General features: G+C 43.0%; 1 protein-coding gene across 1 annotated transcript in view; it reads right to left on the bottom strand.

Moving 5' to 3' along the window:
• Positions 1–246: 246 nt before the first annotated feature.
• LOC143964298 (asialoglycoprotein receptor 2-like) overlaps positions 247–24,236 on the bottom strand; it is a 32,328-nt gene continuing 8,338 nt past the window's right edge. The window contains exons 4-8 of the mRNA XM_077473998.1: positions 23,652–23,690; positions 21,252–21,326; positions 17,804–17,955; positions 12,477–12,583; positions 247–1,713 (exon numbers count right to left, since the gene is read on the bottom strand). Of these exons, the coding sequence (XP_077330124.1) occupies positions 1,563–1,713; positions 12,477–12,583; positions 17,804–17,955; positions 21,252–21,326; positions 23,652–23,690 (524 nt within the window). The 3' untranslated portion in view covers positions 247–1,562. The remainder of the gene's footprint in view (positions 1,714–12,476; positions 12,584–17,803; positions 17,956–21,251; positions 21,327–23,651; positions 23,691–24,236) is intronic.

Consider the following 24,236-nt stretch of genomic DNA (forward strand, 5'->3'; position numbering starts at 1 on the left):
ATAACAGACACTGATTTTGGTTATTTTTCACCAAAGAAATGTAACAGAATCCATTTTGGCCTAAATTTATGAAGAAAGATTCTTTATTTGAAAAAAAAAAATATTATAACAGAAAAAAAGAAAAACACTTTTATTCAAAACTTTTCAGTCTTTTTTTTAATTTATTTAGCAGAAAAAATAAATAAATAGTGGTGGCTAAATACTACCAAAATAAAGTTTTATTTGTGTGAAAAAAAAAAAAAAAAATTTTATAGAAATTTAATTTGGGTACAGTGTTACATGACCGCCCAATTGTCATTCAAATAGTGACAGCGCGGAAAAATAAAAATTAGCCTGGGCAGGAGTGGAGTAAATGTGCCTGGTATTGAAGGGGTTAAAGGAAGCGCTGACATGAATGCAGAATGGTGACCCTGCTATAATATTTTTGAGAAGTCCTTATTTTATTGCTCTGTTGTTATTAGAATCGCACCTTAACAATACCTTACATTAGATCTAGTGATGTCATCACTTCTCTAAGCAATGCAGGCAGATCGTGGCTGGTGGGAGGGACGGGCTGTAAATAGCTTCCTAAAAACATTACACCACCGTCAGTATTCCTGAGCTCTGATGCAAGCAGTGGGCACTACTTAAAGCGGGAGTCCGCCGTTTATTTTTATTTTTTTTTAAAAGACAGCAGCTACAAATACTGCAGCTGCTGACTTTTAAAATAATGACACTTACCCGCCCAGCGCGCCCGCGATGTCGGCACCCGAAGCCGATCTCTCGATCGTCTCTCGGGTGCTGCCGCCGCTATCTTGGGTATGGGAATCAGGAAGTGGAGCCTTGCGGCTTCATTTCCCGGTTCCCTACTGCGCATGCGCGAGTCGCGCTGCGCAATAAGGATGGTCCCAGCTGTCTCTGGGATCCATGTGTTTCCCAGCAGGCAGCGGGGGACCTTCGGAAAGGGGTGTAGATTCTGCTGAAAGGGGCGTAGCTTCTGCAGAACCTACGCCGGAAGTGGGTGCAGATACCTGTACTGTACAGGTACCTGCACCCCCCTCCCCCCTGAAAGGTGCCAATTGTGGCGCCGGAGGGGGGGAGGGTTCCAATGAGCGGAAGCTCCACTTTAGGGTGGACCTCCGCTTTAATTACCACATTTATTTAATTACTTTTTTTCCTGCTGTGAATTGAGTTTAACGCTTGTTCATGCAGTATTTACCAAGTGTTTTCAGCGCAGAATGTGTATAGTGAATTGATTGTTTCTGGATCACATGCGGTATGTAGGGAAAATGTGTCTGGACACCTACATATCGCATGCAAGATGCTTTTGTGAATGGAGCCCGCTGTGTGGTGATATATAGGAGCCTATACAACTGTGCAAGACTATAGACAAGGCTGGGGTTCAGCTTGAAAACTGCAGAATGGACGCTTTGAGATCCTCCCATTGTAAAAGAACAACAAGTCCCAGCGTATCCTGTAGTATTGCTTTATGCAGGAGTAGATCCTATATGGCCATTGCATGATAGAGAAGGAGAAAAGGTAGACAGAGATATCAGGTGTTTTCTGATGTTCTTCAGTCCAGATCAGAAGATGATCTTCTTCTCACAAATGTACTGTATTTTTCGGGAACAGGAAGAATCATTCCAGTCATTACTAGACCTTAACACAGCACAGTCTTCCCTTCCACTGGGACTTTGACTCTTCCGATCATCGGGCTGACCAAACCCCCAGAACCTGAAGGGCAAAAGAGACAATATTGATTAGACCAAGAAAGGAACTGTGAAGAACTGGGACCTCAGTGATGCTTTAAAATAAGGTCTTCAAGGTGTGAGCCCAACTACTGTGATGGATTCCAAGAGAGCTGACCACATGCTACAATGTGATGGTACAATCTACTGAGGTTAGGTTCAGCGGTGGCCAACCCTATACATATTTAGCACCCTGCTAGTGTCAGAAACCATGAAACAGACTGAGACAGAAGTACAATCAAATCACACTTGTTTATTAATAAAAATAAAAAGGTAAATAGAAAAAAGCGTAGTCAAGCAAGCCAGAGTCCAGTAGCCAGATCGGGTAGTCAGCCAGTCCAAAGTTCATAAAGCAGATCAGGTAATCAGCCAGTTCAGAAGTCAGGGATCCAAGGAGAGCAACTGCAAGCAGGATGGAAGCCAGGAGGGATGTAGCAAGCCAGTCTTGAAACAACAGCAGGAGATGGTTCCTAGTGATGTGACCAAACGTGAAGGCAATGGAGAAATGAGGTGGAGACTTTAAATAGGCAGGTCAGACGAGCATCATCGGAAACAGCTGGTAACAGTGGAGAGAGAAGAGAGCTGGCAATTAGCCGGCAGCTGAGCGGCCAGCCCAGAGGAGGAAGGGCTAAGCCAGCCCTGACAGCTAGATACTGTAGGTGCTAGAATTAGTTAGAGTCAGTGCAGGCTCACTGTGATTATTGTGTAAGGCAAATTTAGTTTCTTGACTGTATTCAGTGCAGCTGATTAATTAGGTCAGTGTAGTGCTCTGAGCTGCTGCCAGTCTAATATCTCCCTCTGCTTTTCAGAAAGCTGTGATAACTTTCTGGATCATAGGTATGGAGCTATGCAGATGGCAGTATGACTATTTATACAGCCCTGGCCAATCCCAGGGTCCTGGGCCCTGAAGGCATGCTGAGTAACTGTATATATTCTCTGAGGACACTGAGCTTGGGGTCTTTTCCTGGAGAGGATTAGTCCAGCCTGGAGGGCTTGCTGCCCTTCAGGGCAGTGCTGCCATGAGTTTTCTGTTCTTAAAGCCTCAGGTGGATTACTGAGGGCCTGGATACCTGAGCCGCTGAGAGCTGACCGAGAGACTGTCTGCTGAAGGACAAGTCTGGTATCACTGGAGGAAAGTCTGACTGGGAAGTTGGATGGAGGAAATCTGCTTTCCCTGGACAATTTGTAAATACAGACTGCTGAGAGATCTTATAAGCTTTTGGGCTGCTGCCACCCCTCTTGTGCTAGAGAGTCAGCTGTTTGTCTGCCAAAGGAGACATTGCATGGTGTCCACAAGAGCTTAGTTTATCTAATTCCTTGTGAAGGAACTATGCTGTTAGTGTGCTAAAGAAATAAGCTTGTGTGCTTTAACTGCTTCTACCACAGAGGAGCTCAGTCCAATGCTGGCAAAAGTTCATCAAGTGGCCAGGAAAAAGATGCCAAATTGCGCCCCCATTCTTCCTTTAGGGTTAGGGTCAGGGCACCCCCATCCCTGCAATAAACCATTGCACCCAGGGCAGCCGTCCCTCCTACCCACCCCTTGTCCCAACCCTGGCTCAGTCTATATAGTTCTTTGTGAAGGGACTCTGCTCTTGGAACTCTAAAGAAAGAAGCTTGCCTCTAATTGCTTCTATAACAAGCCAAGTCCACAGTTTGCTACTTGTAAGAGCTTTTGCTTCAGCTCTACATTTGCCTATTTATACTACAAGCTCAGTCTACGGTTTTCTACATGCAAGGACTTCTACTTCAGCTTAATGGAAAGGGGTTCACTGTCCTCAACTTGTACATAGTTTCTGTATTTGGAGTATCTCACTCATTTCCCTCATCCTTATCCAAGTTCTCCAAATGTAAAAACAACATCCCTAGACTGGTTATTGTGGAAAAGTGTGGCTGAGATTGTGTGCCTGGCTACAGGGCAATCCACTGGGGAAGAGCCTGGGCAGAGTTCTTTTTCCCACCTAATTTCCTGATTGAATATGTGAAGAGTTCTCTCCTCCAGACCATTCCCTATGTACGGAATTCCTTCCCTTCACTCCTTTACCTATTTGACTATGTGAGCAGTTCTTTCCCTCATCTCTTTCCCTAATTGCCTATGTGAGGAGTAGGGGTGACCCAATGGTTTGGCCTGGACCTTGGCTGTTAGCATAGGTGTGCGCACAGGGTGGGCCAGTGCACACCCTAATCACTCTGTGTAGCACAGATTCCCCCGTTTAGACTCCTGAAATTTCACCAAAGCCCCCTAATGGGGCTCCTAAAAAATTGTAAAGAAAAAAAGTAAAAAAAAATACAATTGTAAAAAATAAAATAATAACAATAAAAACTACTGACACCATCCACTGCCCTACTGACACCAATCTCTGCCTTAATGACACCATCCACTACCCTACTGGCACCAATCTCTGCCTTAATGACACTGCCCACTGCTCCACATGCGCACACACACATATGTGTTGGAGCTTTGGGGTGCACACCCTAATCCAATGGGCTTTGCACACCTATGGCTGTTAGGTTGTTTGGAACAATGCCCAAACTTTTGAATGTTAGGCCCCTTGCTTGGAGGGAGCTGAGCATCATCTATAGAGGTGGTATTTCTGCAGCTTCTATATAAAGCAAATTCCTGCTCTCAGTGGTTCCTAAAGAAGCAGAAAGTGCTGGCACCTGCTGCATCCTTAGTATCCACCACTTGCACATTGCTTACATGGGTGAGAATCTCAGGCTACGTAAGCAAATGGATTGCAGCAACATCACTGCCCATATATGGTCACTGGCCATATTTGGGCAATGATGTCAGTACTTTCCCCACCCCTTTCCTTATATTGCTGATGACAGCTCGGGGAGCTGTCATTCGGCGAGCAGTACCGTCAGGAATGGCCATATGCACCGGGTCAATCAAGTTTTTAGATTTGGCGAGCTGGTAGGCGTGGATCATCATCATAGATGATGGATTTACAACAAGGGACTCTTCTGGAGATTCACACTTTTTATTAAAGCACTTGTAAAGCATTTGGGTGTCTTTAATTCTGGGTTACACAGGTCCTATTTACCCCTTACCCATTTACATGGGAGGGAGGGCGGTAAGTGTGGGCCTCTATATTTTTAACAGGGGCTTCTAGATTCACGTGCCATCTGTTATCAGTGTCCCGTGTCATCAGTGCCACCTGTCAGTGTCACGTGCCATCTGTTACAGTGTCATCAGTGCCACATATCAGTGCCATTTGCCATCAGTGTCACGTGTTATCAGTGGCACGTATTAGTGCCATCTGTCATCAGTGCCACCTGTCAGTGTCATGTGCCATCTGTTACCAGTGTCATCAGTGCCACATATCAGTGTCATTTGTCATCAGTGTCACGTGTTACCAGTGGCACATATTAGTGCCATCTGTCATCAGTGCCACGTATTAGTGCTATCTGTCATCAGTGCCACATCAGTGTCCTGGTGCTCCAGGGCCTTCAAAAGTGTAATAGGTAGCCAACAAGTTAGATGTGTAATTTATGCTCCTAGAACATGTGATGGCGCTCCCTGCATGTTGGGCCTCTCTATGTGGCCAGACTGTGAAAAAGTCTGACATATGTGGTATTGTAATACTCAGGAGGAGTATCAGAATGTATTTTGGGGTGTCATTTGTGGTATACACATGCCATGTGAGAGAAATAACCTATTACAATGACAATTTTGTGGGGAAAAAAAAAATCTTAATTTTGCAAAGAATTGTGGGAAAAAAATGACAACATCAAAAACCTCACTATGCCTCTTACTAAATACCTTGGAATGTCTACTTTCAAAAAAGGGGTCATTTGGGGGGTATTTGTACTTTCCTGGCTTGTTCGGGGCACAAGAAATGAGATAGGCCACCAGTACATCAGATGTGATAAATTTTTTTATGATTTGCACCACAGCTTGTAGACTCTCTAACTTTCACAAAGACCAAATAATATCCACTAATTTGGGTTATTTGTACCAAAGATATGTAGCAGCATAAATTACGGCCAAAATTCATGAAGACAAATTTATAATTTGCAAAATTTTATCACAGAAACAAAGAAAAAAGCGTTTTTATTTCAAAATTTTCGGTCTTTTTTCATTTATAGCGCAAAAAATAAAAAACCCCAGAGGTGGTCAAATACCACTAAAAGAAAGCTCTATTTGTGGAAAAAAAAGGACAAAAATTAATTTGTGTACAGCATTACATGGCTGAGTAATTGCCATTCAAAGTGTGAGAGCACCGAAAGCTGAAAATTGTTCTGGGCAGGAGGGGGGTTTAAGTGCCCGGTGGTCAAGTGGTTAAAATACAATGGCAAATCCTCAGCATGTGTAGCAAACGGGGATAATGCACAAAAGATTCTTCATAGACTGGTACTTTACACCTCTATGCCTACATAAAATGGACCCAGCTATTTCCTCACTATGCTGGCGAGATTGTCATTGTACAGGTAATCTGCTACACAGCCTTCCAATACAGGTAATCTCCTACACAGCCTTCCAATACAGGTAATCTCCTACACAGCCTTCCACTGGGTAAATCCATAAAATTGGGTATATTGGATTGTATGATATTTTTTTATTTTATTTATTTATTGTTTTTAAGGTTGAACTGGATGGACTTGTGTCTTTTTTCAACCTGACTAACTATGTAACTATACTGTGGAGCTGCGACGTGATCAATTTTTATCTCACACGGTATTTGCGCAGCAATTTTTCGAACGCGTTTTTGGGGGGGAAAAAACAGTTTTGTGCTTAAAAAAAACCAAAAAAAAACCCAGTAAAGTTAGCCCAATTTTTGCATAAAGTGAAAGATGAAGTTATGCTGAGTAAATAGATATCGAACATGTCACTCTTCAAAATTGCACATGCCGTGGAATGGCGCCAAACGTCGCTACTTAAAAATTCCCATAGGCGACGCTTTTAATTTTTTTTACTGGTTATATGTTTTGAGTTACAGAGGAGGTCTAGGGCTAGAATTATTGCTCTCGCTCTAACGTTCACGGCGATACCTCATATGTGTGGTTTGAACACCGTTTTCATATGTGGGTGGGGCTTATGTATGCGTTCGCTTCTGCATGCGAGCACATGGGGACAGGGGCGCTTTAATTTATTTATTTTTTTTATTGTTCATTTTACTTTATTTTAGTTTGACATTTTTTTCCCCAAAAATACATTTTTGATCACTTTTATTCCTATTACAAGGAATGTAAACATCCCTTGTAATAGGAATATGGGATGACAGGTCCTCTTTACAGTGAAATCTGTGGGGTCAATATCTTTTATTTTTTTTTTTTTTTTTTATTTCAGGCTTCCCAGCCTAGAGGTGAGATGTGGGGTCACCACATCTCACCTCTAGGCTGGGAAGCCTGAAAAAAAAAAAAAAAAAAAAATTCTGGCTTTGATCGTATTGGCGAGTTGGTAGAAGCACCGGTGGGCGGTGAGGGGTGGGGGGGCGTCTATGGCTGGGTATTGCAGGGTATCACCGAGTATGGCTGGGTATCTCCGAGTATGGCTGGGTATTGCAGGGTATCTCCAAGTATGGCTGGGTATGGCAATTTATGGCAGGGTATTGCAGAGTATTGGCGGGGTATTGGCAGGTATTGGCGGGTATTGGGGGGTATTGCAGAGTATTGGCGGGTATTGCAGAGTATTGGGGGGTATTGCGGGGTATTGGCGGGTATTGGGGGGGGTATTTCAGAGTATTGGGGGGTATTGCAGAGTATTGGGGGGTACTGCAGAGTATTGGGGGGTATTGCAGAGTATTGGGGGGTACTGCAGAGTATTGGGGGGTACTGCAGAGTAATGGCAGGGTACTGCAGAGTATTGGGGGGTACTGCAGAGTAATGGCAGGGTACTGCAGCGTAATGGCAGGGTATTGCAGAGTAATGGCAGGGTACTGCAGAGTAATGGGGGGTACTGCAGAGTAATGGCAGGGTATTGCAGAGTAATGGGGGGTACTGCAGAGTAATGGCAGGGTACTGCAGAGTATTGCAGGGTATTGCAGAGTAATGGCAGGGAATTGAGGGGTTAAATTCGGTGAGCAGTGATGTGGGCACTGCAGATGCAGCCCACAGCGCTGCTAACACCGATCTCTTTCCCCTCCACTGTACCAATCGGTACAGAGAGGGGGAGGGAGGAACCGGCGTCATAACATGACGCCGGTTTGTTTACAAGTGATCACTCCGTCATTTGATGGAGCGATCACGTGGTAAACGGCCGCGACGAGCGGCTGTTTACCGTGATCCGTGATGCGCCGGGTCCACTGGACCCGGCGGTCACGGATGATCTCGTGTACGCGCCCCAGGGGGCGCGCGAGAGCAGAATTCTGGGAGGCCATTAATTAACGGCCTCTCAGAGTTAAACAACTGCCCTGAAGCCGTTAATCGGCAATGGGCGGTTGTTAAGTGGTTAATCCGTTTATCATATCGACTGATGGCTTATGATGTATGCATAAGGTCCTCCTGCCCTCAAGTGGTAGACTTGAGAAGTGATGTTAGTAATAGCCGACACCCATACACAACGGTAAAGATACATGAAGAAAGATTCACTAGGATATGTGTAATGCTCTACCTCGGTAGGTAAATTTACATTTAAGGGTTACTGTTGATATACAGTGCCTTGCAAAAGTATTCAACCCCTTGTTTTGTTTTGTTTTTATCTGAATTATATGTGATGGATCAGAACACAATAGTCTAAATTGGTAAAGTGAAATTAGAAAAAAAATATATAAATAAAACTATTTTTAAGAAATAAAAAACTGATTGGTGCAACCAATTACCTTCAGATGTCACATAATATGTGAAATGATGTCCACCTGTGTGCAATCTAAGTGTCACATGACCTGTCATACACACCTTTCTGAAAGGCCCCAGAGGCTGCAACACCTAAGCAAGAGGCACCACTAACCAAACACTGCCATGAAGACCAAGGAACTCTCCAAACAAGTAAGGGACAATGTTGTTGAGAAGTACAAGTCAGGGTTAGGTTATAAAAAAAATATCCAAATCTTTGATGATGCCTAGGAGTACCATCAAATCTATCATAACCAAATGGAAAGAACATGGCACAACAGCAAACTTGCCAACAGACGGCTGCACACCAAAACTCACGGAACGGGCAAGGAGGGCATTAATCAGAGAGGCAGCACAGAGACCTAAGGTAATCCTGGAGGAGCTGTCGAGTTCCACAGCAGAGACTGGAGTATCTGTACATAGGAGGACAATAAGCTGTACGCTCCATAGAGTTGGGCTTTATGGAAGAGTGTCCAGAAGAAAGCCATTACTTTCAGCAAAAAACAAAATGGCACGTTTGGAGTTTGCGAAAAGGCACGTGGGAGACTCCCAAAATGTATGGAGGAAGGGGCTCTGGTCTGATGAGGCTAAAACTGAAATTTTTGGCCATCAAAGAAAACGCTATGTCTGGCGCAAACCCAACACATCACATCACCCAAAGAACACCATACCCACCGTGAAACATGGTGGTGGTAGCACCATGCTGTGGGGATGTTTTTCAGGAGTCAGAACTGGGAAACTGGTCAGAGTTGAGGGAAAGATGGATGGTGCTAAATACAGGAATATTCTTGAGCAAAACCTGTACCACTCTGTGTTTGATTTGAGGCTAGAACGGAGGTTCACCTTCCAGCAGGACAATGACCCCAAACACACTGCTAAAGCAACACTTGAGTGGTTTAAGGGGAAACATGTAAATGTGTTGGAATGGCCTATTCAAAGCCCAGACCTCAATCCAATAGAAAATCTGTGGTCAGACTTAAAGATTGCTGTTCACAAGCGCAAATCATCCAACTTGAAGGAGCTGGAGCAGTTTTGCAATAAGGAATGCGCAAAAATCCCAGTGGTAAGATATGGCAAGACTCATAGAGACTTATCCAAAGCAACTTTGAGCTGTGATAGGTGGTTCTACAAAGTATTGACTTTAGGGGGGTGAATAGTTAGGACAAAATAACAGAAAAAGTCAATGTGCGTATTTGTTGTTTGCTTCACAATAAAAAAAAAACATCTTCAAAGTTGTGGACATGTTCTGTACATTAAATAATGCAAATCCTCAAACAATCCATGTTAAATCCAGGTTGTGAGGCAACAAAACACGAAAAATGCCAAGGGGGGTCAATACTTTTGCAAGGCACTGTATGCATGAAATTTCTACAGTACACAACACCGGAGATCCTCATCAGGGTCTAGGGCGGGCTTCTTTCTTTCATTTACCCAGGAGCCGGCTCACAGTGTGCACCCAGATGGGGTGACAGGCTATATACCTCCTGATTGAGGTCATACTCTATTATGCTTTTGAGAGGCCTGGAGATATTTAGCTATGTTTTCTACAATAAGATATTTCCTTTTGCTACCACTCTGTATGTCTAACAAGGATGTAAAAGCTGTTACCTACTTTGAATCGTACATTGTGGAAATCAATAAAAAATGATGGTTAAAAAAAAAAAAAAAGAATCCAGCTTTGCAGACAACATTGTATTGAACAGTAAAGCAACAGCCCATCAGGGCCAGTGGAGATCCCAGTCGTCTGGAGGCACTTGCAGGCATTGTCAGGAAGATCATGCCAGTAGACAGCATGGCTCCTCTAAACTGACCTTTGTGCCTCTTCACAAGCTAATTCATGCTTCCTCTTGTAGATGTAGGAATTTGGTTAATACTTATGGACAAGTGTGCATGCATACGTGCACTCGTGACAGATGGTTGGCACCATATGGGCCCTTTAAACGGTGTCAGCGCTCAGGATCCAGTCGCTGACCCAGCTTGTCTGACCACTCTCTGAACTTCGCCTGCACTGACCCTGACTTGTCCTTGACCTCTAAGTGAAGTGCGGCCCGGAGCACCAATGCGTGGGCCAATAGGCATGCACACATGTCCATAAGTATTAACCAGATTCCTACATCTACGAGAGGAAGCATGAATTAGCCTGTGGGGAGGCACAAGAGTCAGTTTAGAGGAACCATGTTGTCTACTGACGTGTCGTTGACCTCTGCTTCTGTCTGCTCCATTTGGTTCTCTTCCCGCTAACTGATTGGCTCTTGACCCGGCTTGTACCCAGACCACGCTCTCATCTGCTTCTCTGTACCTTGATCTGTCCTGCCAGTGTATGACCCGGCCCGCCCGACCCTGATAATCTTATGAGGTTTCCAGTACTTGCCTTTCATCCTGCTGTGCCTGTTGTTCTACAATCTGCTACCAATGCATTTCTGACCTGCCCGCTGTCGCCAGTACCATCCTGCTTCAATCTGATATCCACCAGCTGTCTACCAGCTTGGCTCTTGACCCGGCTTGTACCCAGACCACGCTCTCATCTGCTTATCTGTACCTTGATCTGTCCTGCCAGTGTATGACCCGGCCCGCCCGACCCTGATAATCTTACTGAGGTTTCCATTACTTGCCTTTCATCCTACTATGCCTGTTGTTCTACAATCTGCTACCAATGCGTTTCTCACCTGCCCGCTGTCGCCAGTACCATCCTGCTTCAGTCTGATATCCACCAGCTGTATACCAGCCCACCTATTTTACTGAAGACTATTGACAAACTTCTCCTGCCTGGCATTAATACCTGACAAGAACTACAGGCACCCCTGCCACTCTGCACTCCTGCACCTTCTGTTCCCACTACCAGAGGTGCAAGAAAGGCCTTCCTCGTCCGTTCAGGCTCTGCTACCAGGTACATGATAGGCATGCAGAGGACAACAGTGGTTAGAAGGCTCATGGTTGCCAACAGCATCTGCTATGTGAAATGAAGTGCGGCCTGGCTGGTCCATACCCAAATGGGCAGCTTCCTGAAGAGATAGAAGTAGGCCCTGCTCTCTCCCTACTCCTCCAGAACCTTTCCCCACCACTGCCACTGTCCCTGTCAGACGGGGGAACCTGTCCCCAACCTTTCCACTCGCACAAAGCATGCCAAACCCAGGGGCAAGACTCTTCAATATGACTGGCCGCAGGATCATGGGGGGGCAAGTGTATCCAACCGTATCCCTGCCCAAGAGGAAATCATAGAGAACACACAGCTTCTCTTGACTTCCTCTCCCATCTGTGTTGCCGCTGTGGATGCACGCCACCCGCAGTGGAGAAAAGAGACTGCACCTGCCTACATACTGAAATGTTAAAGGTAGTAAGCTCTATCTTACCCCTCACTTCTTTTCTCTGTGTCTGTCTGCAAATATCAGGAAGTCAGTGAGTTCTGGAAATGGAAAGTATTAAGGATATGAAAACACTGACAATTGACAAAAAAGTTTCATATCCATCCAGAAATGTATATATTCCACTTTGATGTACCTTAGATTTTAGAATTCTCTCCTTTCACTCACACCGAGAGGCAAGCAAGAGGGAACATATTAAGTACCTAGATCCAGAGAAGCGGCGGCAACCCACTAGTCCTGCCCATGGATATCCCCATTTTTTCACCATTTGATGTAGGGTTTTTTTTTTTCTATTTAGATCTGGCAACCCACTGGAAACTTTTATTACAGAATTGGTCCCTCTGCCCAGCCCTCAGCACTGGTACGCTCAGGATTGTCTCATGCAGTAGACCATATACTCTATGTACACTATGTTTTTCTGGGTGAAAGATGTACATTATGGTTTTCTGGGTGAAAAAGTATCGTGAAGCTCTGGGTGGAGTGAATGCCTCAACAATGGGTTTCCATCTCAGGGATCCGTCTGTGTTCAACCTTTTTTTTCAGATCATTTTCCCAGATCCTAGTTCTGGGGATACGTGAGAAGAGTTAATATTTGGGGGTTTCAGTGTCTTACTTTGGAGTTGTGTCATAAGGTGTTCCATCCACCCATCTCCAGGTTCCATCCTGGTCCGTTAGACCGATCCACAAGGGTTTGTCTTTTTTAATCCTACACAGATATTTCTTAGAAAAATACAAAAAAAATGTTAGAAGATGAATTATTACACACACAATGGCTGATTAGGTCACATGGCAGTTGGGCTACCAGAATATTTTGGATTGAATAGGAAACTCGGGCACCGGGAATACAATCCACTAAAATGGTGAGAACACTTCACACCCCAATACAAATGTAGTCCTTCCCAACTGACACAGACATAGTACGACCCACCTCCTGGCTCATGACACCCCTGAGGTCAGCCTTAGAAAATGGACAGCAAGTAGACATGTGCAATTCCTTTAGTTCCCAAATTAGTTTTTTAACAAATTTTGACAAATGTGTTAATAACGAAACTTCTGAATTTTTCAATTTCTAAATTCGGAAATTCAATTTTTTTGGAAATTGGATAATTCTAAATTTCGTAAATTGGAAAATTCTAAATTTCAGAGATTAGGAAATTCTAAATTTCGTAAATTGGAAAATTCGAAATTTTAGAAATTGGAAAATTTGGAATTTCAGAAATTCTGAATTTCGGAAATTCTGAATTTCGGAAATTTGAAATTTCGAAAATTTGAAATTTCGGAAATTTGAAAATTCAAAAATAAGAATGAAAATCTGAAAATTCTAAAGAATGAAAATCTGAAAATTCAAAAACCTGAAAATGTGCACTGTCAAAAAATGTTTGTTTTCGTTTCATTCGTTTTTTGCTTTTTTGAATTCGAAAATTTGAAAATTTTGAATTTCAGAAATTCTAAAATCTGAAAAAAAGAAATAAAATGAATACCATTCGAAATAATAACTAACTAATAATAACTAACTATTAAATTCTAGGTATAGGAATTTCCTTTCAAATTTTGCTGTTAGTGAATGCAACAAATATGAATTTATCTGAAGTTACAAATTATCCAAAATAATGAATGCCGCATCTAAACAAATATAAAAATATAATAATAACAATAAAAAATTATCATTATTATTTATTATTAATTTGTTACATTCCATTCATTTAGATATGGCATTTGTTATTACAGATAATTCGTAACTTCAGATAAATTTGTATTTTTTACGTTCACTAAAAATCTAATTTTAAAGGAAATTCCAATACATAAAATGTAACAGTTAGTAATAGTTAAGTTTTTATTAGTTAGTTATTATTTCAGTTTTTAAAATTTTCTGGTTTTTGAATTTTCAGATTTTCGTTCTTATTTTTAGATTTCCGAATTTTTGGATTTCGAATTTACGAATTTACAAAATTTAGAATTTTCAAATTTCTGGAAAAATTAGGAAATTTGAAAATTCTGTTATTTCCGAATTAACAAATTTGTTAAAATACGAGCTTGTAACTAAACGAATTGCACATGTCTAGAAAGAAAAAACCTTCTCTTTGCAGCAGCCCCCTCAGCCCTCCCTAATACTTTTATGAGTCTGATCTTCCTCGAGTGATGTGCATGAGAGCCTCAGCTCTCCGTGGACTCTCACTTCTTATTGGCTGAGACAGCAGTGGCTGCCAATCACAGCCAGTGAGCCAATGAGGAGAGAGAGGGGTGGGGCCAAGATGTGGCTCTGTGTGTGAATGGACACGCACACATAAGAGCCTGCTTGGGTGCCCCCCAGTGCAAGCTGCTTGCACTGTGGGCTATCGGCAGGAGGGAGGGGCTAAGAGCGCCAGCAAGGGACCCAAGAAGGGGGGGATCGGGGGCTGCTCAATGCAAAACCAACTGCATGGAGCAGGTCAGTATGACATGTTTGTTATTTTTAAAAAAAAGAATCCTTTAACCACTTTCAGACCGGACCAATTTGCTGGTCAAAGACCAGACCACTTTTTGCGATTCGGCGTTGCGTCACTTTAACTGACAATTGCGCGGTCGTGCGACGTGGCTCCCAAACAAAATTGACGTCCTTTTTTTCCCACAAATAGAGCTTTCTTTTGGTGGTATTTGATCACCCTTGCGGTTTTTTTTTTTTGCGCTATAAACAAAAATAGAGTGACAATTTTGAAAAAAACGCATTATTTTTTACTTTTTGTTATAATACATATCCCACAAAAATATATAAAAAAACATTTTTTTCCCTCAGTTTAGGCCGATACGTATTCTTCTACATATTTTTGGTAAAAAAAATCGCAATAAGCGATTATTGATTGGTTTGCGCAAAAGTTATAGCGTTTACAAAATAGGGATAGTTTTAGAGCATTTTTATTAATAATTTTTTATTATTTTTTTTTTTTTACTGGTAATGGCGGCGATCAGCGATTTTTATTGTGACTGCGACATTGTGGGGGACCCATCAGACATTTTTGACACATTTTTGGGACCATTGTCATTTATACAGTAATCACTGCTATATAAATGCAGTGATTCCTGTGTAAATGACACTGGCAGTGAAGGGGTTAACCAGTGGGTGGCATTGTAGGGGTCAAGTGTTCCTAGGGGTGTGTTACTAACTGCGGGGGGGTTGGGCTTTCATTTAGTGAACACTGATCTCTGCTCCAATCACATGGAGCAGAGATCAGCGTCACTAGTTGCTAGGCAGAATGGAGAAATGCTGTTTACACGGCATTTCCTCCATTCAGCCGTCCCGTGAGACGATCGCGGGGATGCCCGCGGCGATCGAGTCCGCGGGCCCCGCGACCGGACTCACGGGGGTCCCGACCAGCGCGGGAGTGCGCCAACGGCGGCGCGCTCCCGATGGCAGGGCGGCATTAAATATTGGACATACACGTACGCCAATATGCCTGCCCGTGCCATTCTGTCGACGTACATTGTCGTGTGCTGGTCGAGAAGTGGTTAATATCACTTTAAGTTTCATACAATCTCCATAATTCTTACTGTACTAAACATATCTTCATAAAACATGGTTACAGTAATGTGTAAGACCATACCAATCAGACACCAAACACACCTAAGTTACAAGGTCCAGAAGGTGGATAAGACAAATTTGACTTGGAAAATAGATAAATGCATAAGATCTATATCGCATTTGGTGTCTAACAAATTGTAATTTCGTGTTGCTAAATAATATGTTGGTTGTCATGATTGTGAAACCTTATCAGGTGGTTATATTGATGAATTTACGATATCTAGAAATTAGGAACATTTTGATTAGGTGATGCCATTCTGAAACACCCGTCGGGTGTGAATAGAAAACACAACTGACCCCACAGCTCTGGGCTCCATCTTGCCATGGAAACTTAGGAGTACTAAGAGTCATTTATGAGGGTCAGTGACTCCGTTATTTCGGATTGGACAAGTTTCTGGAAGGAAATGAAGATCATGTGGACATTACCAAAGTATTTTTTTACTTATAAACGTTTTCTTGCTGCCTGTCTTTTTTTATACATTTCTTAGACATATTTTCTATAAATCATTTTTGCACCTTGATTTTTCATTTCATTTAAAACAATGCTTAAAAATCATAAAGCTGAACCACTGAATGTTCTAACTAGAAATTAGCTTCAGCGCCGGAAGCTTTTACCCCGTTCATGACCAGGCCATTTTTTGCAATACGGGCTGCGTTAATTTAACTGACAATTGTGTGGTCGGTCGATGCTGTACCCAAATAAAATTGATGTCCTTTTTATCCCCACAAATAGAGCTTTCTTTTGGTGGTATTTGATCATCTCTGTGGTTTTTATTTTTTGCCCTATGAACTAAAAAATTGCAACAATTAAAAAAAAAAAAAATTATTTCTGCTATAAAAAATCCAATAAAAAAAAATAAAATAAAATCTCTTCATAAATTTAGGCCAATATGTATTCTGCTACATATTTTTTATTTTTTTTTGTAAAAAAAAAGCCAATAAGTGTATACTGATTGGTTTGTGCAAAAGTTATCACGTCTACAAACTATGGGATATATTTATGGAATTAAATTTTTTTTTTTTTTTACTAGTAATTTTTAGTGGGACTGCAACATTGTGGCAGACAAAACAGACACTAATGCCGCATATACACCAGCAGAATTTCCGTCCGAAAAATCTTGGATGGTTTTTGCATCTTGCATACACACGGTCACACAAAAGTTCTCTGAACTTTCAACCGCCAATAACGCGGTGACGTACAACACTATGACGGGCCGAGAAAATGAAGTTCAATGCTTCCGAGCATGCGTCCAATTGTTTCCGCGCATGCGTGATTTTTTGAGCCTCCGAATTGCATACAGATGATCACAATTTCAGACAGAAACTTTTCCCGACTGAAAAATAGAGAACTTGCTCTCAATATTTTGCTGGCTGGAATTCCGCCAGCAAAAGACAGATGGAGCGTACACACGGTCGCATTTTCCGACAAAAAGCTCTCAGTAGAGTTTTGCTGGCGGCATTTTCGATCGTGTGTACGTGGCATAAGTGACACTTTTTGGGATCAGTGACACCAATACAGTGATCAGTGCTAAAAAAAATGCACTGCCACTGTACTAATGACACTGGCAGGGAAGGGGTTAACATTAGGGGCAATCAAAGGATTAACTTTGTTCCCTGGGAGTGCTTGCTAACTGTGTCAGGGAGGTGCTTTGACTGGGGGGGGAGGCAAAGATCTGTTTTCCTGCTTATCGGAAACACAAGATCTCCATCTTCCCCTCTGACAGAACGGCAATTTTCCTTGTTTGCATAGGCAGAATGCCGTTCTGCCTCTCTCAGTAATGATCACTGGGTGCCCAGCGAACATCGGGTTCACCGGACTCGCTGATTGGCTCCCGCTTAGTCCAATCACAGCAAGAGGGGGTCACCAGCGGCGTGCAAACACTACAGAGCCGGAAATCGAGATCACATACAGGTACGTGATTTTGCGCTGAAGGGCCGCCCCGCTGCAATAAATGTACGTGGGACGGTCCAGAGGCGGTTAAATAATTCTGTAAAGAAGCGACAGCAGTGTAAACTCTGTTACATTCCTGTCTGGATGAGGCAGAAAGTAATACACACATTTTTTTTAAATATCAGAATTTTTCCAACAGATTCTATAGGCGAAGATTTTTGTTAAAACACGCTGGGGTTGGTTTACTAAAACTGGAGAGTCCAAAATCTGGTGCAGCTGTGCATGGTAGCCAATCAGCTTCTACTTTTCATCTTGTTCAATTAAGCTTTGACAATAAAACCTGGAAGCCGATTGGTTTTTATGCAGAGCCGCACCAGATTTTGCACTTTCCAGTTTTAGTAAATCAACCCCATAGTCAAATGCTGCTGGCAGTGATGTGATGTGACAGTGGAACTATCGCAGTAGGAAGAGTCTATCTGTCCAGCATTCATACCATCTCTTCCACGCTATTAATGACTATCAGATGGGCCTTCTTGTCTTCACAGGCTTTCTTGGCGTCGTTCCATGTTTTTGAGTCTGAAGACAAGTAGTAACAGCTGAGTCCATACCGTCTCCATCCCTCACTGCATAATGGATTAGAGGACCCTGAGGGAGCAGGAAAAAGGGATGGATTGTCATGGTTATAGCAGGACAGTTCAGCCAAGACAGTAAAATTATAATAAAAGGAAATCAATAAAAAGGCATCATATCCGTGAGTCAGACCCTGGATTCTATGTAGCGGCCATAACCCTTTGTAGGGTGTCCTTAACTTATTGGACTTACCGGTTACCTCCGCTTGGCTTGTTCTTCCACGTCTAGGGGTTCCCAGGGTTGATACCCAACAACTTGGACGCTGACACCAATAAAGTCCTTTTGAAAGGTTTTATTTTGCAGGGGTAACGTCCAACAACACAGTCTCGTATAGGAACAGAGGGCAAGGGTGAAGAACTCGGGCACCTTGAACTGCAGACATAGCAAGGTCTCTAGTACCACCCAGAGAGTAGCCACTCGCAGCTGGGCGCTTCAAGGCTGAACAAATCTCTAGCCAGAGATTATAGCAGTCAGCACTTTGATTCAGAACTTGTAAAATCTCTGAACTTGAAAAAGTTGTAACTGAAACTGATCAGGAACCTTTTTCCTCGGTACCTGAAACGTTCTCTGTCTCCTTGATCTTGAAAAAAGCGTGGATTCATCAATGTCCTTCCCAACTCAGTAACCAGGCACTTCTCAGGATGCTGGCTTGTTGGCCCTCCTCTGAAGAGTCCTCCCCCGGTCACTTTCACGAGCTGTGGTGCCTCTCCAACCCGAGAGCACACCCGGACACCTTGAATCCTCCCTCAGTTACTGCGCCTCGGACCAGCCGGTTCCGAGACTCGGGAACAGACGGATCCCTACCCCAGACCAGGCGGGTCTATTGGGGGTAACCAACAAAAGCATGTTGCAGGATGTTGAATACCCCGTGACCGGTACCCCTTGCGGGGCTACCCCAGTCCAGGAAACAAGAACAGACCGCTCGGGCTTCACAAACTCCTACTGAACACGTGACTTAAACTTCTTAAGTACCCCTCCCCAGACTCCTCAGCGGGGCCCGGCACACCCACTGATTGGTTCAGAGAAGGCTGTTACCCAAAACGTTCAACCAGGCCTGGTTCTGGCTTGTCATGTGCACCTCACTGTACACATGACCAAGCAGAACTTCTAACACAGCCCAGCCAAACTGATGTCAAAGTTAACCTACATAATTAACCCTCAGAACTCCATTACTGTTCTGAGGCAAAAACTAAATTTACCCCAAACTTGCTCATCCATGTCTTTATGGACCTTGCTTTATGCACTGGTGAGCAGTCATATTGGAACAGGAAGGGGCCGTCCCCAAACTGTTTCTACAAAGTTGGGAGCATAAAATTGTCCAAGAGGTCTTGCTATGCTGACGCCTTTAGGCCCCTTTCACACTACTGATCCGTTCAGATCTGCCTGTCAGTTTTTCAGGCGGACCTGAACGGATGCACCATAGAGCTCTATGGAGCGTCGGATGTCAGTGGTGACATGTCCGCTGACATCCGACCCGCTCCGATCCGAAAAAGTGTGACGGAGGAAAAAGCTATTTTTCCATCCGTCATCAGATCGGATCGGGTGACGACGGACACTGCGGTCCGTCATCATTCGATCCCCATAGGGGAGATCGACGCTGTGACAGGTCCGTCCCTGCGCAGTGTGCAGAGACGGACCTGTCATCTCCCTGCTCAGCGGAGATTGCCGCTGAGCAAGCGGATATCCATGGGGCAGATCAGCACTGATCCGCCCCATGTGAAAGGACCCTAAGAGTTCCCTTCACAGGAACTAAGGAGCCAAGCCCATGCAACCCCTGAAAAACCAAATGATTTGGACCAGTGCACAACACAAGGTCCATAAAGACATGGATGAGAGAGTTTGGGCTGGAGGAATTTCACAGTCCTGACCTCAAGCCAAAAGAAAACCTTTGGGATGAATTAGAGTGCAGACTGCGAGCCAGGTCTTCTTATCCAACATCAGTGCCTGATCTCACAAATGCTCTTCTGGAAGAATGGTCAAACCTTCCCATAGACACACTCCTAAACCTTGTGGACAGCCTTCCCAGAGGAGTTGAAGCTGCTCCAGCTGCAAAGGGTGGGCCAACTCAATATTGAACCCTACGGACTAAGACTGGCATTAAAGTTCATGTGTGTGTAAAGGCAAGTGTCCCAAAGGGTGGCACAGTGGTGTAGTGGTTAGCACTCTCGCCTAGCAGTAAAAAGGGTTGCTGGTTCAAATCCCAACCACGACACTACCTGTCTGGAGCTTGCATGTTCTCCCTGTGCCTGCGTGGGCTTCCTCCGGGTACTCCGGTTTCCTCCCACACTCCAAAGACATGCAGGTAGTTTAATTGGCTTCTGTCCAAAATTGTCCCTAGTATATGAATGGGGACCTTGTATTGTGGGCTCCTTGAGGGCAGGGACAAATGTGAGTGTGCAATGCAAAGGGATAGGGGAAGATACTCACTCAGGTTGAACTGGATGGACTGGTGTCTTTATTCAACCTTACTAACTATGAAACTATAATATAGTGTATGTCTTGAAACAATGAGATCCTCCCTGCCATAATGCTTAGCTTTGTTCCTGCACACCCAGGAGTTTTGTGTTTCCACCCAATTTTGTGTGTCAACGGCTTTTCTTACATTCTCCATAATACAAGATCCAAATGCTGGCAAACATTCAAAATAGGAACCGCAGACAGACTTAGGAACTCTGATCTGGGATATTGGGACCCCTTATAATGGGCATTGCAGGTCTACAGATCAAGAAACTAAGCACGGGGATGGTGAGAACTTCTCATAAAGGACACAGCAGGTGTATAGATCTTGCAATTAAATGCAGCTGTGGTGGGAACTCCTCATATATGGCCAAGCAGTTACCCAGACCCAGGAGCTCAGAGACGGGATTGTGGAAACTCCTATAATGGGCACAACAGACATGTCAATCTTGGCAGACCTGGCAGGGATGATGGAAACTCCTCGATTTGGACACAATGGGTGTGCAAGTCCAGGAACTCAGTACAGAAATATAGGTAACCTCATAATGGCGTCAGCTAATGTACAGACCTGGGAACTTCTATTGGGCACCACTGGTGTCTAAAGCTGAGAACTCAGCCCAGGTTTGGTGGGAACGCTATATAACAGGAGCATCAAGTGGGTACACTTGATGCTCCTGTTATATGGCGTTCCCACCAGTTCTCCACCATCCCTGTGCTAAGTTCCTGGGTACAGGAACTTAGCACAGGGATGGTGGAGAACTCAAAAAGAGATTGGAGAAATCTCAGAGGGTTTGTTTCTGTGTATTGTGGACCCTTGGAGAATTTTTGGATGAAATCATTTAGGATAAACCTACTTTTCATTTTCTGGACCTCTTCTGCCACTTTCCCCAACAACTCCATAATCCACTGAATGTCGCTGAAAGAAGAAGCTGAAATACACAGAAGAAGAAGAAGAGGTAAGACATGGCTTCCTTTTTCCCAAAAATAAAAAAAAACGAGTGTTGATCAAATACCACCAACCAAAAGCTCTATTCTTGTAAACAAAGTGGCCTCACAACAAGACAAAAATAATCAGAGATATATAATAAGCACCATCATCCAAATTTATATGGAACAAAAAATTGGAAACTCTGGTCCCCCACCGGAGAAACCACAGAGAAGAGCTAGCGGACTATTACGGTGCAGGTAACAATATATGGATACACTTAAAGGACAAATTGATAAAAGACATTTTTTATTTTTTATTTTTATTTTTATTTTTTTTACAAAGTTGATACAGGCTAGCAAAACAGGTACGAGGAGTGATGTATTTCGAATAGTTTCGCTTAATAGCTTCTTCAGGAAATACAGACATCTAAAAGATATACATAACGAAAATTATACATGAACAGATCATATAAAATATATGCAAAAACAAAACAAATGTGAGAAAAATGGGGAAAAAAGGGCAAGAAAATGAACAGTGACTGTCGAAAAAAAACCCCCCAAAAAAGCAGTCACTGTTAGTTTCACGGGTTTTTCACCTCCATCCGTCTTGCTTTCTGCTGATGGGTGCATCTTTTACATAATTATATTGAGATACGGGCCTTGTTCTGGTGAATACCACCCGATAATAACCGGTTCCCGACCGGCGCACGGCGATGTACATCGGCAGAATGGCACGGGCAGGCATATTGGCGAGCACCCACCGGCGGCGCGTTTGCGTGCCGGTCGGGTCCCGCGGACTCGATCGCCTCGCCGGGTGGCTGAATGGAGAAATGCCGTTGTAAATGGCATTTCCCCATTCCGCCTAGCAACTAGTGACGCTGATCTCTGCTCCATGTGATTGGAGCAGAGATCAGTGTTTACCTATGAAAGCCCAGCCCCCCACAGTTAGTAACACACCCCCTAGGAACACTTAACCCCTACACTGCCACCCACTGGTTAACCCCTTCACTGCCAGTGTCATTTACACAGGAATAACTGCATTTATATAGCACTGATTGCTGTATAAATGACAATGGTCCCAAAAATGTCCGATGTGTCCGCCATAATGTCGCAGTCACAATAAAAATCGCTGATCGCTGCCATTACTAGTAAAAATAAAAAAATTATTAATAAAAATGCCATAAAACTATCCCCTATTTTGTAAACGCTATAACTTTTGTGCAAACCAATCAATGATCGCTTATTGCGATTTTTTTTTTTACCAAAAATATGTAGAAGAATATCAGCCTAAACTGAGGGAAAAAAATGTTTTTTTATATATTTTTGGGGGATATTTATTATAACAAAAAGTAAAAAATAATGCGTTTTTTTCAAAATTGCCGCTCTATTTTTGTTTATAGCGCAAAAAATAAAAACCGCAGAGGTGATCAAATACCACCAAAAGAAAGCTCTATTTGTGGAGAAAAAAAGGACGCCAATTTTGTTTGGGAGCCACGTCGCATGACCGCACAATTGTCAGTTAAAGCGACGCAGTGCCGAATCGCAAAAAGTGGTCTGGTCTTTGACCAGCAAAATGGTCCGGGGCTGAAGTGGTTAATGTATATCATTTTCTTGCCCTTTTTTCCCCCATATATCTCATGTTGTTTCATTTTTGCATATTTCATATGATCTGTTCACGTATAATTTTTGTTATGTATATCTTTTAGATGTCTGTATTTCCTGAATAAGCTATTAAGCGAAACTAGTCGAAATACATCACTCCTCGTACATGTTTTGCTAGCCTGTATCAACTTTGTAAAAAAAATAAAAAAATAAAAAATAATAATTTTTTTTACTTTAATAAATTGTTATATGTCTTTTATCAATTTGTCCTTTAAGTGTATCCATATATTGTTACCTGCACCGTAATAGTCCACTAGCTCTTCTCTGTAGTTTCTCCGGTGGGAGATCAGAGTTTCCAATTTTTTGTTCCTCCATTCTTGTAAAAAAAAAAAATTAATAGAAAAAAAAATGCTCTGGTCATGAAGGTGGTGAAACCTTCTGGAGCTGATGTGGTTAAGGATATTCCGCTATGTGAGCAGATGCCAATAATTTATCACTCCTGATTGACTAATTATTGTGTTAAGGATATGGCGATATCTATTAAGTTGAATTCTCAATACTATTCGAGCATTGACCAAATCTCCCAATCATCTATATGTTTTAAAAAAAAAACTCCCCCACTCTTTGTGGGTCCATGAACAAGGACTGGATACAGAAGGTGGTTAGAATATTTAGATAACAGCTACCAAAACCTCTCCAATATACACCGAGAAGTACATAATTACCCATGACTTCATCTGTTAAATTACACGTCAACTCAGAATCTGAAAAGAGAGGAAAACCAATATCAATTAGTATAATCAGGTCTATCATTATACACCCCTCTATACTCTACATACATTCATTCAACACACACCCACTACCCTGTAGGCAGGCGCCTAATTGTGGAGATCCTAATTTGTCGAGTTCTACCTCATGTTGTATTTCTGCATTGTTTTTTAATGAGCAATTATGGATAGTAGGTTTTGTGCCCAGAGGTCAGGAGGGGCTTAAGGTGTCGGCTTCTAGGTGTTCATGGCTTTGCCCCTTTGTGGCGGTCTATAAATACAAAAGGAGGCAACCTATCAGAGTCCTTTTGATGGGTGATTACAAGAAGGACTCAAAGCACATATACTGTAGCTCTGCTTTCATTTTTTAGGGGCTTGTTGGGTAACCAGTCGGGGTACAGAAGAAAGCTTCAAAGACTTTACATAAAGGACTTTGCTCTATTTCAAGGTATGAACTGGGGCAGCCTAAAGATAGGATGAACTAGAGTCATGAATGGAGAAATATGTGAGAGAATAATATTTACATTGCTCTGTATCTGCACA

The sequence above is a fragment of the Lithobates pipiens genome, unplaced genomic scaffold (assembly GCF_037356315.1).
Source record: "Lithobates pipiens isolate NorthernLeopardFrog02 unplaced genomic scaffold, aLitPip1_a1.2 Scaffold_8, whole genome shotgun sequence".
NCBI lineage: Eukaryota > Metazoa > Chordata > Amphibia > Anura > Ranidae > Lithobates > Lithobates pipiens.